The sequence below is a fragment of the Solanum verrucosum genome, unplaced genomic scaffold (assembly GCF_900185275.1).
Source record: "Solanum verrucosum unplaced genomic scaffold, falcon-dt-bn FXZP01000016.1, whole genome shotgun sequence".
In the NCBI taxonomy this organism is placed as follows: Eukaryota; Viridiplantae; Streptophyta; class Magnoliopsida; order Solanales; family Solanaceae; genus Solanum; species Solanum verrucosum.
In genome coordinates this window covers 424,189-443,720 of record NW_026020243.1, presented here as the reverse complement: position 1 = coordinate 443,720, position 19,532 = coordinate 424,189, and the positions used below count along the sequence as shown (strand labels likewise).

The following is a 19,532-nucleotide window of genomic DNA, read 5'->3' as shown; positions in this document are numbered from 1 at the left end:
TTCTTCATCAAACAATTCCCAAATCACAAATTACCAGCAAACACTTAACAAAATAGTTTAACCAATTTCACTAATCCAACACCACCATTTTACAAAATACTCAAATATATGAACACCCATATTATAATTATACCTCATTTTCAGGAACTGGTACAGATTTATAGCTCTTAAGATACTGATCCTGAAGAATAAAGTACCGCTTCCGTGAATACTGAAGTCCAAACCGATTTGAACGAATTAGATATAACCACCCTTCCATCCTACTATGATCAGTCTGTGTCACAAAGGCGTATCCAGGATTTTGGAATGATGGGTGCACAGTGCACTATTGTGAAAAGGTAAATCTAATTGGTTTGACACTTAGTTTTGTATCGTTGAAAACAGTTAAAATTTTAAATCTATAGGTCCAAAATTGAAATGATTAATTAATTATAACGCCAAAAATGCTACCAATAACCACTTGTGCTACCTAATTTTAAAAAGAAAAATAGTACAAGATAGATATAAAATTCAAATTTCTAATGTCATTGAGAGGTGCACCCAATCATCATTTTATTATATGATACTTCGATTGTGGGTTCACATATCTATATTTAACAAAAAATTTAAAAATATAACACTACTATATATGATTTCAGGAGGGGAGCATGGGTCCACATGAACCCGATGACCCCCTCCTGCATACACCTCTTCGAGCGAGATTTGTTATGTATCTCAAATACATGTGAATCCACTTGGATACAACGTATCATTAACAAATTACACTTAATTTTGACACTGTGTATCCCAAGATACATGTATTTGAATGTAACTAGACATAATTGTAAACTAAAGTATATCTAATAACACCTAAACTAGTGAACTTTATGTAAATTCCTATTTGAATTTGACAACTCAAAAAAATAAACGACTTTTAAAATTTATGATCTAAAATAAATCTTAAATAATAATGTAAAAGAAATTTTAAAGTTAAAAGTTATTTCTAATTAGAATAAATGTCTAAAATTCAATGTGTGGCTTATTGCTCAAGTGCAAGCAAAACTTCTATCATTTTTTCTGAAAGAACTTTCAATTTTCACATTGTACCTCATCCTTTTCATGATACCTTATTTTAATTTGCTCTTTTGCATTCGAGAATTAGCCAAATTAAATAAAATTTATGGGAACAACAACAATAACTTACCCAAAGCAATCTCACCAAGAGAGAATAGTGTGCAATAAAATCCCGACTAACAAACTTTTAGAGCATCCGACACACCCATTGACATTTTCAAAGAGTCGAGTAACATAGTCAGAAGTAAAATGATACCAAGTAACGAATGATGAAGGCCTAAAGCGGGTCATAACAATCTCAACAATGTATTAACTGAGCTATTTCTCCGAATTGTCTATCAAAAAATTCAGACGTTATAGATTGTCCAGTCTCAGCTGTCTACCTTACCACAGAGAACTGGTTGCAGATGGACCGAAAGTAAAATTAAATCAATGTCCACAGTAGCAACGACGGTTGATTGATGAATGATGCAACAAACAAGCCATATGTGGCTCATCCGTGAGCCTATCTATTAGGACACTGGGTCAGCGTTGTGCCATCCTTTGGTGCATGGCGGTATGGTCATGAACTCGTCAAATTCTTTGACATGAACATCACAGCATTTCCACTGCAAATTCATTGGACAACCAGAAAACATGAGATTCTCCGATAGTGCTCTTTGAATTTTTATAAACACAGAAAATATCACAGAAGCATAACTTGGCACCAAAGAGATTTAACAAGATCAGTATCAATTTATCAACTTACTCCTTTCATCCGGTCATGGAAGATAGCAGGACCAGGATGGTAACTACAAGCAGTGTCGTGATTTTCCTTTTCTGTAAAGGTCTTACCGCAGCTCTTGTTTTTACAAATTTGGGGCTCATTTATATCAATTTTCTTCTTCACTGGAGCTGGATGGTCTTGCTGTACAACTGTATTGCTCTCAGAAGGTACAGATGTTACTGCATTTGATGCTTTTGGAATTGCTTCTCTGGGTTGTGAACCTTAAATGAAACATGATAGCACGAGAACTGATCAGAGTCGGTACTAAAAGCAAGAGTCCCTAAAATGGGAGTAGAAAAAGGCAGAGTGAAAATGAATACACACTTTTTCCTCGTTATTATTAACCTACTAGGAAGCCACAACTGAGAAGTTTGAGTTCAGCATCTATAGAATGAACAGCCTCCCCTGCTACCTTTCAGCTTTGCTAAACTCAACTAGAAGTCTAGAATTGTCCTAGTCTTCCAAAGTATAATGTTCGATGAAGTTAGAAAATGGAAGACTTACCATGATCAGAACAAAAGAATCCCTGGTGGCATCTAGGACAGGCTTCTTTCGGTGATGCATTGGTCATAGGAGCTGGCACACTCACCGGCACAGGAATTGCTTTATTTTTGGTAGCAGATGGTGTTGCGATCACTGGTTTTTCTGTTGTGTGCTTTCCTGTCTTACACCTGCAAGAATGAACTTCAATGTTACAAATAGACACAGAAGAAATTACATGTTTTAGCTCGAAATTAGTAATCTCAGGTAAGGTTCCATTTCATCTCAGTCAAACAAATCAAGCAAATTATGAAGAGAAAAAAAGAGGGCAGTCCACTGCATCCATTCAGGGTCCGGGGAGGGTTGCATCACAAGCAAACTATAGAAGTGTCTCATAAATCTTTCTAAACTAGAGATAAGGAGACAAGGATTGATCAAGTAGTCAATATCTTCCCTAGCAAGAACGTTGTTCGCTCATTACCTATCCAAAAGAAAAAGTATGTTCTTCTCTCATTGTTTGGAAGAATAAGGGGATAAAAGGAACCACTAATCTGTGACAGAGACGGAAACGAGTTTTTTCTGAGGCAGTAAAAATTAATAAATGACCCTGCAAAATACCTCCTTAAACTATTGAAAGTGATAATGCAGGGCAAAAGCTCCCTGCATATTCCACCATAACATCCCCTGAATCTCGAAAAGCAACAAAGGGTTTTCTAATTTTCCAATATTTGGTTGGTCAAAATATTTTAGGGAACATTTTCTCTAGGAAAACAAGTTCCTTAAAATGAAGAAAATAACTTCCCTGATGAAAGCGAGGGAAAACAAGTTCATAAGGGACATTCCAAGTTTGTTGTCTCCTTTCAAAATTCCAACCACCAACGCCCCCAACCCCCACCTCTTGACCATCCCAATCCACGCCACCCCCTGAACCCCTACTCCTCACCTCATCCCACCCCCATAGGGGTTTGCTAGATTACATATAAATGCTCTTGGGAAAATATTTTTTATTTACTTCCCAAACACTAGAAACCCACTTATTTTTCAAGAAACATTTTCCTTCATACCAAACGCACTCAAAGAAACTGAAAAGTCAATACAAAATTGACAACTAATCTTCAACTAGAAGTGTCTGAAATGCTTCCAGCTAGGCTATCATTATAAAGCAATGAGTTACAATAATAAACTAACATATTATTATGTATGATAGTCATTTCAATCTAGTCATCTTACAAATTCAACTCTGAAAAGTACTTCTCTGACCACCTTCTTTTATTGGATTCTCCAAATATTGTGTCTACTTTCAAAGAAGAGATGCTTTTTCTAACACGCCTCAAGACTTCAATTTGTTACCTCTCACTCGCGCAGACATCGAGTAACTCTGCCCATCAAGGTTTAAAGTAGGAACAATTCACCTAGTATCACCTCAGTTGGATATAACATGTAATATATGATACATGCGATAGATGATAATATACCACCTCAGAAAGGATGATCTGTAAACAATTTCTAGTCCAATGATTTGATTGTCACCTATAACCATATTCAAATCTTCACTAATACTTCAACGGGAGTTTACCAGTTTCAACAGATTCTAGCAAACAGAAATAGTACTACTATCTGGCAAAAAAGTTTCAAGTAAAATAAGGAAAAGGCGTAAGTTACCCACCCAGGAATTTCAAGAAATAAACTGAAATCATGACTTTTTTTCTTGCAACAACTCCACTGCTTCGTTCCATCATGAAATAAAGGCTGCAAACAAGAACTTTGATGATTAGCTGGGTGTTTTAGAAGCTATGGTATCTGGAATGCAAGATAAGAAATCAGACAATTTATTTTACTTACACCCTGATGCCAAAAGATCCAGCAAGTGCATTCACGTCCAGAACGGTCCGTGCAAAAGAAAAACAAACATGTCAACAAATGTTTAAAAGGTAAGGCATAACTAGTGTTCAACTGAATGGGAATGCAACATTAATCTAATACTTAAGATGACAATTATATAGTCTCAGTAGATTCCTGCCTTGGTCTTTATATTCCAACTGACAACCATCTTTTTACATGTATCTGCAGTAAATTCACCAGACACTGTGTTGACAGTCTTTTCTGATCTGTAAGCAAAAGGACAATCTGCTGATTCTTGATAAAGTAAACAGGGTTTTCTTAGGTGACAAGATTGCTTGGATATTAGTCAGATATTACATTCTATAGCTATATCTGTGCAACAGGATTGTACATGTACATGCATCTTATTTCTTAATTAGTTTTTTTGCTTTGGTGGGTGGTCATCGGTGATTTGATAAGTTCTAAAATATAGAAATATTGTTGATAAAAATTTGTCTCATCGTATAGATACTGGTGGGCATCAAGGGGACTGGTGGTGGAATGGAGAAGTCATAGGAAAGGTAAATGTAAAGAAGGTTGCATACGCAAAGTTGGTGGAAAGTAAGGGTGAGAAGGAAAAATGGATGAATAGGGAAAGGTATAAGGTGGTAAGGAAGGAGGCTAAGTTAGTGGTTACAGCGGCAAAAATGATAGTTTTTGAACGCTTGCATGTGGAATCAGAGGACAAGGGCGGGGACAAAAGTTATATAGGCTAGCCCAAGCGAGACTCGAGAGAGAGTAGGGCCTGTGACCTGGACCAAGTGAAGTGCATTAAGGATGGAGGAGACACGCATTAGACGGAGATGACAGGCATACTTCCATAAACTCTATGGAGTGGAGAACAAAGGCATTGTGCTGGGGATTTGGAGCACTAGGGCAGCAGGCGTCAGGATTTGTATTATAGGCATATAAAGGTTGAGGAGGTTGAGGGTGTTACTCATAGTATGCGTAGGGGTAGAACGACTGGGCCAAACGAGATTCCAGATTAAATTATGTGTGTATGCCGTTTAAGCTAACAGAACAGTAGAAAATGGGAAAAAAAGAAAACCCCACATCCCAAAAGGGTTTTTCACTATGAACGTTGGAGAGATTAACACTTGAGTGTATACTGAATACATGAACGTATTCCAGCTCAAATTCTATAGCTATGCCATTCTTAAGCTAACAGAACAACATGAAGCTGGAAAAGAAAAACCCCACATTCCAAAAGGGATTTTCACGATTAAGTTTGAAGATATTAACACTGACGTGAACACTAAATTCATGGAACGTATTCCCAGCTCAAATTCAATTGCCATGCCATTTCTAAGCTAACAGAAAAACATGAAGCCGGAAAAGAAAAACCCCACATCCCAAAAGAGATTTTCATAATGATGTTTGAAGAGATTAACACTGAAGTGAATACTGAATACATGAAGCTATTCCAGCTCAAGTTCTAACCTATGTCGTTTAAACTGACAAAACAGCAAGAAGTGAGGATAAGAAAAACCCACATTCCTAAAGAGATATTCATGATGAAATTTGAAGAGATTAACACTGGATTGAATATATGAACCTATTCCAGCTCAAATTCTATACCCATGTAATTTAAGCTATCAGAACAGCAAGAACGGTAAAAGCAAACAAATCCCATATCCCAAAAAGGGATTTTCACAATGAAGTTTCAAGAGATTTTCACTGAAGTGAATGCACAATACATGAACCTACTCCAGCTCAAATTCTATACTCACGTCATTTAAGCTATCAGAACAGCAAGAATGGTAAAAACAAACAAACTCCACATCCCTAAAAGGGATTTTTCACAATGAAGTTTCAACAGATTATCACCGAAGTTAATGCAAAATACATGAACCTACTCCATCTCAAACTCTAAACCCATATCATTTAAGCTATCAGAACAACAAGAATGGTAAAAGCGAACAAACCCCACATCCCAAAAAGGGATTTTCACAATGAAGTTTCAAGAGATTAACACTGAAGTGACTACTGAATACATGAATCAATTCCAGCTCCAATTATATACCCATGTCATTTAAGCTATCAGAACAACAAGAATGGTAAAAGCAAACAATCCCCACATCCCAAAAAGGGATTATTCACAAAGAAGTTTCAACAGATTATCACTGAAGTGAATGTAAAATACATGAACCTACTCCAGCTCAAACTCTATACCCATGTCATTTAAGCTATCAGAACAATAAGAATGGTAAAATCAAACAAACCCCACATCCCAAAAAGGGATTTATCACAATGAACTTTCAAGTCACTGAAGTTAATGCAAAATACATGAACCTACTTCAGCTCAAATGCTATACCCAGTAACCCATGAGCTATCAGAACAACAAGAATGGTAAAAGCAAACTAACCCCACATCCCAAAAAGGAATTTCAACAATGAAGTTTCAAGAGATTAACACTAAAGTGAATACAACGAATCAACCAGCAAACAAAAAAGTAATTGAATCAGAAAGATTAAACGGAGTGCGAGACAAACGGAATCGTGATAAGTGCATGAGCCTTCAGGATTATCATCCTCAGTGAAGGTAGCGTTGCAACCGATCCTCTGACATCGAAGTCTCTCCATTGCTGATTCTCTAGAAACTACTGTAACTCTGACACTAGAAAAAACTGATTGCAAAGTCTTTACAAATTCTTTTCTTTTTCCCCAAATTTATTTCTTGGAATCTGGGTTTTCCCGATACTCTCTTGGCCCATCTTATTGTTTTTCCTTTTGTGAAGGCAAAAATTTAAAGCCCACGGGGAGTTGCTCGGATGTTAAGCTTCTCACTTTCATTTTTTAAATTATGAGATCAAGTCACGTAGAGCAAAAGTGAGAGCTTCAGGAATAAAATAAAAATAAAAATAACAATAAATACTTCTTTAGAGCTAATAGATTAAAATCTCTTTGGATTATACTTTATTCTGTTCAATTTATTTATTTTATACTTTTTAATTTGTTTAAAGAACAATTTTTATTTTCAAATATATTTTTTAATTTCTTATTCAGTGTTTGGTATTCACATTGGAGTCCGATTAAATTTGAATTCGCGTTGAAAAGTTTCACATTAAAAGATAAAGCACTACCTGACAAAAGCGATTATGTATATTTTGACAATAATTAATGTAGATGACATGTTTAAATTCATAAAATTAAAGGATATAATATATATATATATATATATATAATTTAAAATTACAAGCTCCAAAATCATTAACCGGGAAGTAGCACATTTCAGATTATTTAGTAATTTATTTATTTATCTCACATTAAAATAACACACAAATTAATTAGGAGAATTTTTTTAGCGAATGGAGTAAATTATTTTCTCATTTTTGGTGTGACAAAGAGTGGGTCTCTTTTTTTCCCATAGTGACATCTATAATTTCATCCAATGTTCATCTGAATATGGTCCATGTTTTTGTGAAGAACCAATAAATAAATAATCATAGGCAACATCCTTGAAGAACCAACTCTTTTTTTTAACCAAATGAAATGAACTCAAAGTCTTAGTTTTCGTAATCCAAGCTTGAGTCAATAAGAAATTGCTCTGGTTTGAAATTCGATGGATCGTTTCAATACTTAAGTCCCTTATCATTTTAATCTTAGTGTCACATGAAGTTTTGTATCCCATGATTTCACATCGATGCATAACGCGGTGTGGGAAGAGCAATGATGGTAGAGGGTGACATCGTAGCGTCTCCTTTGTTCAAGCGTTTAAATATGACAAGTCGAAAGATTCAATTATAACTTTTCATCAAAGTCTTTTCATGACTTGTGAGTTTTTCAAGAAATTTACTAGTCTTTCACATTTGAAAACATGTACAACCAAAAGACACGATAAGTACAAACACCATATTCCTTTATCGTATGAATGTATCTATCGCCAAAAGTTCATGAAAATCTAAATTTAACATAACTATATATTCCCAAATAACTTCAAATTAATTTCTCTATATCAATCATTTTATTTGAAGGGGTTTTTAGAACAACAGTAAAGTTGTCTTCATATGACCTTCAAGTCATGTGTTCGAGATGGAAAGTTGTCAATAATGTTTACATTAGAGTAGAGTGACTACATCACACCCATTGGACTCAGAGTAGACTATCTACATCACATTTATTAGGTGCAAAACGAGGTGCTGAACTAGATTAACACAAACTAAAATCAATTTAAACAAGAAAGATTCAGAAACTATATATTTCAAAGTATTTACAAGTCATTAGAATTTTCAGAAATGATATTTCACAAGCAAGGAATAAGAGAGTGAAAGAATTTGATAATTTTGGACTGGATGATCTACCTCATTGAGAAACAGCAAGTCTCTTATTCCAATGAACTTAAACAGTGAGAAATTCTGCTATCAACTTCTGCCATCCACATCGAACCCAGCTCCGGTCCAGCCAGGTCCTTGTGAACCTCGGCCTTTGGGAATTATACCGATTCCTTTTCCTCTTCCTTGTAAATTGATTTTCTTCTTAGCTCTTGTTTCATCAAGAGAATGCGATTGGTTTTGTCCATTTTCTGCTGCACCACTTCTAGCATTTCCTTCTTTCAATGTATTTCCAGATGATCTGCTCAACGATTCTTGTGTATCCTTTACTGAGGAAACATCTTGAGCCATACTGTTTTGTACAGATCCCACAGGACTTTGGTCCTGAGACCACACATGAAAAAAGCCATAGGCATTGGTTAGGAAGTCATATTAAGCACGGAATGAAACAAGCATTATATCACCGCAGTGTGCTATTTTATCCATATCGTCCAAATAAGATTCAAAAGTAGAAAAAAAGCAATACAAGAAACTCTACAATTCATATCCTTGATAGGTAAATTTTTCAGTCAAACATTGTAGTTTCTAGTTTAGGTACATGTAGTAATATTACTGTCTGGCATATATTCTGCTCATACTCATATGGAAATCGTTGCTCAGGTTCTAAAATACCTTACAAGTGGGATAGCAATCTACAAGCAAATAAATATGGTAATAAGAATATGTGGCTGAAAAGGTGGGAAAACATGGAGGTTTCTAATATCTATACAGGCAAGGCATAGTGCAGATTTCAGCAACCAAAAGATATAATTTTATGGCTGCCACGGCACGCAATACTGAGGTTAAAATTACTAAGTGAATGGTCACAACAAAGGAAAAGGAGGAGAAAGAAGGAAAGACGCATTCGACATTCAAACAGAATTCTGAAATACTTCACAAATTAAAAAGTGATTGTTAGTTCTGAGCTGCCAGCAGAATCAAGCCAAGTATTCAGCCCCATATCCACGAAAGCTATTTTTCAAATTGTGAAAGTCAAAGGTGAGATTACCAAATAATGTGTTCCATTTCCCAAATGTTTCTCACCATATTCCCCTTTTGCAAGATTGTTCTATAAGCAATCTTATAATGAATCAACCAGTTGGTTACTGCACATGACTGCTTGTTATGCTGGACATTAGAATTGGTCAAAGACAAAATTACTGAGAGCACCAATAACTTAAGACGACAGAAGGTTAACATCAGTTTGTGTACCCCATTCTTTCATGCACAGATAAAGAATGTCAAGAAAGAAATACTATATAACAGGATAAAAAGAGATCCATCTGGAAAAAGAAAAGGATAAAAAGCGTCCACAAACATACTGAAAACCTAATAGAATTCCGAAATACACATACAATACACAGATATGAAAGAATTCTTACAGAGGCAGTGGATGCTCTACTTGGATTCAAAGCTTCCAGCCGTCTTTTCAGTTCCTCCAATCTAGCAAGCTGACTGTTACTACTTTCCAGAACCTACAAAAGCGAATTTGATTTCAGAAATATTCACACAACCTACTATTGCAAATGTAATAGTACAGAAGAAAAAATACCAGACTATTCAAATCCTCACAAAGCTTTTGCTTGATCGCCTCCTCGTCCTTAACAGCCTGTGATGCTGCTTCCCAAGCCTAGAAGTCATTATCAGTTTTTTGATAAGTAAGCCACATAAGCAATGGACATTTCATTACAATTTCTTAAGCTGAGAACTGTGATTTTGCTGTTCCCTGTCTCACGTTAGAGCCTTTTTTTACTTCTTCCGTCTGTTTCTTAGACTGTTGAAAACATATTATGGGAGCAAAAACACATTACAAGAGAAGTAATGCTCTCATTAGACTGATTATAAAACGACATGGTGTGGTGGGAAATTACTGAATCCTAAAAAAAGTGACAGGATGAACCTCAGAAAAAAATCATCCATTACCTTTGATATAATTTTCTTGGGAATGAATCAGTTCATACTTCTAAAAGTTACTATAAACTTCTTCTTCACACTGCCAATACTAGAAGTCTAGGTTTTCTAATTCAAGAAGGAACGACAGATTTTTGTCAAGGAAAAAAACTCTCATTCCAACTTGAATTAGAAAACCTAGACTTCCAAATCTTCATTATGAAAGTCAAAGAGAAGACAAAAGATACTCTTTACACCTGTTAATAGAGGTCCCTCCAACCTCAACACCAGACAATGACTTTCAGCGCACAAATTGACAAATAGCAAAACCAGCTAAAATGTGATTTAGTGCTAAGCCACTTTTTTTTTTGGAGGAATAGTAGCTGGCAGTGACTGACACAAAAAATTTAGACAGCAGGTAAACGTAGAGGTTAGATGCTCATTTAAGGTGACAGACGGTATCTGAGGATAGAAGAGTGATGAAGATAATGCTAGGGTTGTCTAGTGACTCTAGTCACTCTGTTACGTACTCCAAAGATATAATATTCCATGAACATGTGTTTCTGTTATCATTCATCCCCTGCCTCTACATTTCCAGCGCATCCTAAACTTTGTGAATCATCAGCTTCCTAATTCCTCTCATTTATTGCTTCACGCCCTTCATCTTTCTCTTATACTGCTCCTCCTCATCTTTCTCCTATCCTTTAGGATATCCACAAGGACTTCTAATCCCCCCAGCAACCTCCAAGCAGTGGCGTACGCAGAACTTTTATAAGCAGTATCGACATTTAAAGAAAATTGTCTTAAAATCCCAAAAAGAAACAAAACATAAATAAATTCACCCTCTATTCCAATTTAAATGTCATTTCCTTTTTTTTGTTCGTCTCACAAAGAGTGTCTCTTTCTATATTTAGTAAGTTTTCTAATTCTAACATTCTAAGTGACAAGTTAAAGACCACAAAATTCAAAAGACTTCACACATCTTTAATTGAAGAGTACAAGATTCAAAATTTTCTATTTATTTCTTAAATTTCGTGTCCAGTCAAACTAAGACACTTAATAGGAACGGTGGGGGTAACTAAAAAGACCAATCCAAACTCTTAGGACAGGTGAGCCTACAAAAAATAGGAAAGACTGCCTTTAATTTGTCTTCCTACACTAATTATGTGCCCAAAAACTAATCCTACTATTGTCCCCAACTTTTCTACAGCATATTAGACCTTAATGTCTCTTTCTCAGTTTACCACATTGTCAATTTCTGAACTTCGCGAGGTTCCTCATAAGTGGCTCGTTGTCTGAGCCGCGGAGGGATTTCTTGAATGATCCTGCTTAGGGGATTCTGTTGGGCAATTCTGCAATTTTTTCTTTTAAAACTATTTGCTCCTAATTGGGTTCATTACACTGGATGGTTCTAAAGAGTTAATATCTCAAATGGTCACTCCACTTTAAATGGTTCACTTTTAGAAAGTCACTCAACTAATGGTATTTCACTTAGAAAGCCAGCCAACCAATTTAAATGATTTTTTCATTAAACTTTTGTTGAAATGTAATTTTTGTTTTAAACTGAATTTTTAAGAAATAATAAGATACCCATTTAAATTATTTTATTGACCTCTAACTGTTCGAAGTTCATATCTTTTTCACCTTTTTTTTCTTTATGTGTAACATGAAGAAGACTACTCTCGTTTGCCTTTTGTTTTTCTTTATTGTTGGATGACATCATATCTTCTTTCTTCTCCGTCCGTTCAACCACACACATCGTAAATATTATGTAAACATACTAAACTAAATAAGCTCATCTATCTCAGACAAGATCCATGAGATATCAGTACTAACATTTTCTTTAGTGGCACATATGGATATCACACATCCAAGGGAGAGATATATGTAAAAAGAAAAACAATGTTACTGCAAGGCATATGATTTGACAAAGAAATAATTAACTCTCTTTAATGGTAGAAAAAATGGAATTGGAGCCTTTGATCTGTTGAGGTAAAACATAAAGAGAGAGAGGGGGTGCAAACGGTTAGACAAACCTTTCGTGCTTGTTCTTCCTTCAGCTTAGCAACACGGATTCTCTCTGTTGACATTTCTATTTTCTGTCTCATGAGTTCAAGTGCTGAAGGAGCAGAGGAAGCACTTAAATCAACTATTGTGTCAAGAGATACAAGTGCTCAACGAAGTAGCATTGACAAGTCACAAACCTGCTTTTTTGGGGCCAGCAGTAAGCTTCATCTCCATTGACAGGTTTGCGAATTCCTTTTCGACATCACGGATCTTGGAATAATTTTCAGCAATATATCTGGAAGGATATAACAGAACAGAGAAAATTATCATGCATATGAAACTTGGGAAGGCCATCTGATGGGGAAAAGCAGTCTGATGCAGGAGACAACATAAATGCATGCTTACACCTCCATTACTTCTGTAGAAACTTAAGCCTCCATTCAAGCATTCAATTACAAATAATTACCTCTGACAATGTGTTCACCAGAAAAAAAGAAACTAGAACATATAGGCAAGGTGCACACAAGCTAGTACATGGACTCAACATTGGCATAACATCCAGAAATTTACCAAACAAAGATCTGCAGGTTGAAAAAGAGTACCCTATGCATGAAAACAAATTTTCCTAGAAAAAATCTCTCCACTACAATGTTTTCATTTGGCAAAATGAATGACTATTCTTTTATCCCAACTTCAATTTGTAAGGTATGCGAAGAAAAAGCCTATTTGAGAATGAAAGTGACCAAAGATACTCATTTTTCATGACTATTCTTTTATCACAACTTCAATTTGTTTGAAAGATCTCTAATCTGTTAAAAATCAATGCAAGATCTCCAATTTGTTAATTTAATAATGACAAATTAAATATTCCAAAATAAAAGTTATTTCAAAGAAACAATCTACCTTTTCCTTGATAATAGGTTTCCATGTCATATATTTTCCTCATAGATAAACCGCACGTACTATTTATATATTATTATATTTTTATGACCATGGTCTCCGGGTCGCGCACCTCAACTAATTCCACGGGATACCTGCCACCTCCCACCAATAACAGGTACAAAATAACTCTGTCCACTAAAGCTAGGCCAGATGGAAGAATCACCTAGTGTTTTAAACCACACTATTCTATCCAATATAGTGATTTATTGAATAGTTTCTGTTTAAATATCAACCAGTGTATTCATTATTTGAAACTACATAAAATAGATGATTTATTTGTAAATTGCTCCCAAGATTTCTATTTCCTAACTGTGTATAACTGCCCAATCAAACCTTGTGAATTATTATGGTCATCAGAATTCATTACTATATCCTGGTATATGCTAAATCACCTTATTTTCTCTCAAATTTCTTAAGTTGGGATACATGGTGTCTGACCTAATTTGCACGCTATTTTCTCCCAATTTCTTACCCACATTCCTTTAATAAAATTCAACTTTTTTGTTCCCTAATCATCTCTTGTCGTGTACTCCAAAGTGAGGGCATACTTTGCTTTGTTAACCTTGCATTCTTTTTTTGAAATTGATGTTAACCTTGCATTCTTGGTAAACCTTTAACGATTGTACTAGTATCCAAAGATCCTACGTTCGAATGAGATAAGTCCAAATATAGAAATGTATACAAATAGTTCATATCATGGATCCTTGGTTGATTGATTGACTAGATTTTCCGTTTCTTGTTCTTTTTAAAATTACAGAAGACCAAAACCAACTTTTTTTTGGTAAGTAAATAATTGCATTTATTACTAAGTGAGAGCTTTACAAATCAAGAAAAGAAAAAACGGGCAAATAGAACTACCACTACTGCACTAAGCAGGCCACACGATCCATGCCCTTCATGCCGTCCCTATTCTCAACAGTCAATACTTCAACTATTTCTATACAGGATATCTAGGTCACACACTTTGCTGCTAATTGATCTATTTACCAGTATCTAATCAATAGAGTGGAATTCATAGAAATGGACCCAATCCAGTTGAGATTAAGCATTAGCTGAATGATTGATCGACTTAGTATCAACAGAATCAAACAATGTGTACTCAAGAGAATCCAAAGAAGCAGTTACTAACTCTCGAGGGAAGATAATTAAGTAAATTTCAGTAAAATGCAATAGAAACAAGCAATGCTGAATTTAGAAGTCAACTTACTTTCTCAATTGAAGCTGTTCTTCTTCAATTATCTGCAACAACCACGAACACGAGAATCAAACAATGCGTATAATCACAATTTTCCGAAATCAAACACAAAATCAGAGAAAATACCTTTTCAGTGTAAGCAATGACCGGTGATTCTCTAGCGATGCCGTCAGGTCCAATCTCCGGTAACATCACAGGATTTGGAATTGAATTAGCATTTGTCGCCATTGATCTAACAATTTGGTTTCAGTACAAAATCTATTCACGGCGGCGGAGTTCTATATAGTCGTGAAAAACGTTTGCTAAATGGCGAACGTGTCGGCGACGTTTTCGCGGCGGCACATGCCGTTAACTTTGGGCGGAGCCGATGACCCGATTTTCTGATTTCACGTGGATTTTTTTTAACAAAAAAGAATATTATTCTACTATATAGTATTTACTTATTCTAATGTTGGGGGTTTCGAAAATCGAATCAAATCGAGAAAGCAAATAATATTTTGTTGGTTTAATGTGGTTTTAATTTTTAATTTTAAAAATTAATAATTTATTAATTTTGATTTTAAGTAGAAAAATAATTGAAAAATCGAACAAAGCAATTATGTAAATAACTAATTAAAAATTATAATTGTACATAGATGTATCATGTATCTATATCGCATTTGTTGCCTATTCCATTAGGAACGGTTGATTTCTTGGTATATCACATTCATGTATTTATGATTCACGTGATAATATTGATATTCTTGAAAGGTTTTTTATTTGTTCATAATTAAATACATAAGGTAAAAAGTAAATGAGAAATAAGGTATTCCCGTTTTGTACTCCTCTCTAATTTGAAAAAGAATTTTCATGTATGGAAGAGAATACCAATTAATAAAAAGTATCTAAAAGCTAATGTTCATTTGAATTTCACATAATCTCATTCTCGTCATTAAAATTACATATAAAAAATCATAAAAGTCAGCTATAAATTTTAGGCATTTAGCCATATCAAGCTTCAAAATAACATTTGTGTTATCATTAAGTTTGCATATGTCTTAAAGTAATTTCTTGAGTCAACAAAATATTTTGATAATGCATCTCATTTTAATAAAACCACTATGATTTCCACTGACCAAGTTAAAAAATGAAAATTTTACACAATTTTTTTAGTGTTAAGAGCTAATTATATCTTATTTCTACTTTTTTTCGAATTGCAAAAATCTCTTAAATTCGGTGGAATCCGAATACATCCCAAAACGTCTCGATAGATCGCATCCATGTTCTGGATACATCGTTCAACGTCTCGATACACCGCATTTTGATTTCGGATGCATCCTTCAACGTCCCGATATATCACGTAAAGTGATGTATTCAACTGATATATTGCGTAAAGTGATGTATCCAACCGATACATTGAGTAAAGTGATGTATCAAAGAATAGGAGAGAGTAGGAATTTTTATAATTTTTCAAATGGTAGAAAATTTAAAAAATATGAAAAACTAAGTTATAAATTTAGGTAATTTTTTCTTAAAAAATAGCTTAGTCAACCTAGAGTTGGGCAATTTAGCAAAGATTTTACTTTTTACATTGCAACAAACTAATGGGCCTAATATCATAGAAATGTTGAGGGGATGCTACCTTAAGGTCACATCACAATAAAACCTTGGTTAATATCAAGGCCCATAATATCCCAACAGATTTTAGTTTGGTTCCCACAAAGAGTTCATCAGGTCCATAAGAGCTATTAAGACCTCATTTGTTTATATTAAGATTAAGACGCCTGAATCTAAATACACATCTAAGTATTAAGATTACTCATTTACTCAACATCCGAATGTATAAATTTATCCTTAATTAAAAAAGACAAAAGGGTCAAATATGCCCCTAAACTATGCGAAAATGTCTAGATATGCCCTCCGTTTGAAGTTTGGCTCATCTGTGCCCTCGCCGTTCAACTTTTCGCCCATATATGCCCTTGTGGACGTTAGTTGCTTTGCTAAAAATAACCAACTCATTTTTCATTTCTTTAAATAACAAATGAAATTGCCACATCCCCTTTTAATTACCACATGTCATTTATTTATATTAAAAAATGAATACACCTCTTTTAAATAGAATATTCGATCCGTAAATCCTATCCGACCCAAATTTCTTTGGTGGATATTTCACATAAGCCGATAAATCATATATGACCCAAATCCCTTTGATTTGAGAAACGTCATCTCTAACCAAACCCATCGCTTTCTCCTAAAAGAAAAACACCATTAAAGGTGAGCTTCGAGCTTTAACTATAAGCAAACAATAGAGCTCCAATGAGCTCAATAATTTTCACAACCTCGGACAAACAACCACCAAATAGCTCCGATCACCACGAGCTCCAGAACACCACCCCCAAGGTAGCCGACAAAACACCAACCCACACACCTCACTAGTCTGGCAAGACAGCTAGCAAACGACCCAAAAATAGTTGTATTTCAGATGTCAAATGTTATCTCATTTTAGATCTGGTCGGAGGAATTGAAACTCCTGCTACCTTGGGTTGGATATGATTTACGGGTCGGATGTCCTATTTAAAAGAGGTGTATTCATTTTTTAAATATAAATAAATGCAACGTGGTAATGTCGCAATTCCATTTGTTATTTAAAGAAAGGGAAAATGAATTGGTTATTTCCAGCACAACAACTAACGTCTACAAGGGCATATATGGGCAAAAAGTTGGACGACGAGGGCACAAATGAGCCAAAACTTCAAACGGGGGTATATCTAGACATTTTCGCATAGTTTAGGGGCATATTTGACCCTTTTCCCTTTAAAAAATAATAAATATAAAATTAAAAAAAAAAACTAAATTAATCTAATATTATATCAATAAAATATTTTAAAATTTTATATGGTAATTGATGGTGGTAATGACTAACGATGATGATCGTGTATGTTGGTGTTGACTAGTAGAATTTTGAATTTTTAGAAATCGCACACACTAATAACTAGTAAAAATAGAAATTTTTCCGCACGATTCATTGAGAATTTGTTCTATAAAATATACATTTTTTTACTAATTTTCTATCGAATTATAACAATAGAAAAAAACATAGTGGATAACAAAGTATCACTGAAATAGTAGAGAGCTTTCTAATTTTTCCGTATAAAACATTACTATTTTTTTCCTCACCAATTCAATCAAAATATTTTATGAAAATAGTCACCAAGCATTTTCTATAATTGAAAAATAGTAACTTTTTAGTAGTGTCAGAAATGATTATATTGATATCATTATTGTCAACCAACATAGCATGTTCTAAATTAATAATTTTCAATTCAAGCTTTTGAAAACTTTATTATTAATATATCACCAAAGTATTCACATAGGGACTCAATTTAGATTCATTAGATACTAGATATACAAATTCTTCCTCCCCTTTGGCACTTTAGATACTAGATATACTAATTCTTTTTTCATTGGAAATCATAAACTTCAAAATCATGATTCGTCTATGCAATATGACTGAATTAGAATTGTCTCGTATACAACAACCATCCCGCCCTTGTGATTATGAGAGACTTGATTTGTCGATCTCTAAAATGACTTGAATTAACAAATGTACAGAAACTTGATCAACGAATTAAGCGCATCATATTTCCATGAACTAATTTTATCACCACGTTAAGATTAACATTAGGTCACTTTTATCTTCTTCTTTTTAATAGCATGACATGAGCACGTTAGAAGCAGATGGTGTATGTTTCCACTAAGGTGGTGAAGTGAATCCAGAAATATAATGTAAGTAGTTTGGAATGTTGTCAACTTGGAAGGTGGATTATTATTATCATTATAATATTATTATTATTATAATATTATTATTGTATGTATATATGGAGTACTACAATGAATTTTAATTAATTGTCTTTATGTTGGTCCATTACAACATATTATTGTACGTGCATCTATTTATTGCACCATATGTATTTATAGAGTTAGGTCCTTGCATGCTATGCAAAATGGTACTATTTGTTTGGTCTCTTTTTGGATTTTTTCCAACACGAATTGGTTGATATTTGAGAAAAAAATGAATTTGAAGTTAAATTTAAAAGGGGTATTTAAAAGTTAAAGTTGTGTTTGAGGATTCAAAAAAAGTTGAAGTTAAGGTATTTTGAGAATTTAAATTGTGTATAAACATAAAAACACGGTTGAAGTTATGTTTGACCCTGATTTGAGTGTGAAAGTTGAGACTGCGTTTGAACATTGATAAAGTAAAAGATTGTTGAGCGAAAACTTGAAAAAAAAAATCCTAAAATCTTTGTTTTCAAATTTCATATTACAATCTTGAATTTAAAATAATATAATGGATCAATTTGATAAGTAAATACTTATATGAATTAATCTTCAAATATTAATTTTAAAAGAGATCATAAAAGCAAATTTCTCTATTGAATTTTCAGTTAGCTAACTAGAAACTGAATCATCTTATCGATCGAATGATACCATTTATTCTTCAGTATAATTTATCATAAATCCACTGATTTATATTAATTAGTACGATAACCTAATTAAAGTAGAGAAAAAAAATACGAAATATTTGCTACGATACCTATGGAGAAATACGTATTCATCATTTGTTTTCTTCTGTTTATTCATATTAATTACCATAATCAACATCGAAGGTAGAATTTTCATCAAAAGACTTTATCATCTAAGACATTAAAAAGAGGTGCTTGTATGAAGGGTGTGTCATCAGAAATTGAGCTTGAAGCTCTCACCTTACCAACAATATGAAAGTCGATAATTGTTACTCATAATTATTATAGTCTTATATACAATGTGATTTTCCGATGCCATCGACTTCTCTAGCTATCTCTACCTATGTGTGCAATTGGTAGGGGTAGGTCCCCATTACCACATGTATGTAAACTATATTGTTGTGTCCCCATTCATTATTTGAACTTTGTGTGTATTTATAGGTGAAAACTACTCTAAAATTTCCGACATAACAAAGTGATATATCTTAGCACATGATCATACCTCA

The 19,532-nt window shown here is 34.1% G+C and overlaps 2 protein-coding genes across 2 annotated transcripts; both read right to left on the bottom strand.

Annotated features, from left to right (window-relative positions):
- Window positions 1-1,343: 1,343 nt before the first annotated feature.
- LOC125832978 (cysteine and histidine-rich domain-containing protein RAR1) lies at window positions 1,344-6,876 on the bottom strand. The gene is made up of 6 exons (XM_049512144.1): window positions 6,674-6,876; window positions 4,142-4,144; window positions 3,966-4,048; window positions 2,324-2,490; window positions 1,802-2,040; window positions 1,344-1,661 (listed from the first exon to the last, which is right to left on the bottom strand). The coding sequence occupies exons 1-6, from the start codon at window positions 6,761-6,763 to the stop codon at window positions 1,566-1,568; spliced, it is 678 nt and encodes a 225-aa protein (XP_049368101.1). The 5' UTR covers window positions 6,764-6,876; the 3' UTR covers window positions 1,344-1,565.
- A 1,453-nt stretch (window positions 6,877-8,329) lies between these two features.
- LOC125832971 (uncharacterized) lies at window positions 8,330-14,918 on the bottom strand. Its single transcript, XM_049512139.1, has 7 exons — window positions 14,651-14,918; window positions 14,537-14,568; window positions 12,585-12,682; window positions 12,417-12,499; window positions 10,043-10,120; window positions 9,873-9,965; window positions 8,330-8,835 (listed from the first exon to the last, which is right to left on the bottom strand). Exons 1-7 carry the CDS (start codon window positions 14,750-14,752, stop codon window positions 8,542-8,544), a joined length of 780 nt encoding a protein of 259 aa, XP_049368096.1. The 5' UTR covers window positions 14,753-14,918; the 3' UTR covers window positions 8,330-8,541.
- Between the last annotated feature and the right edge of the window lie 4,614 nt (window positions 14,919-19,532).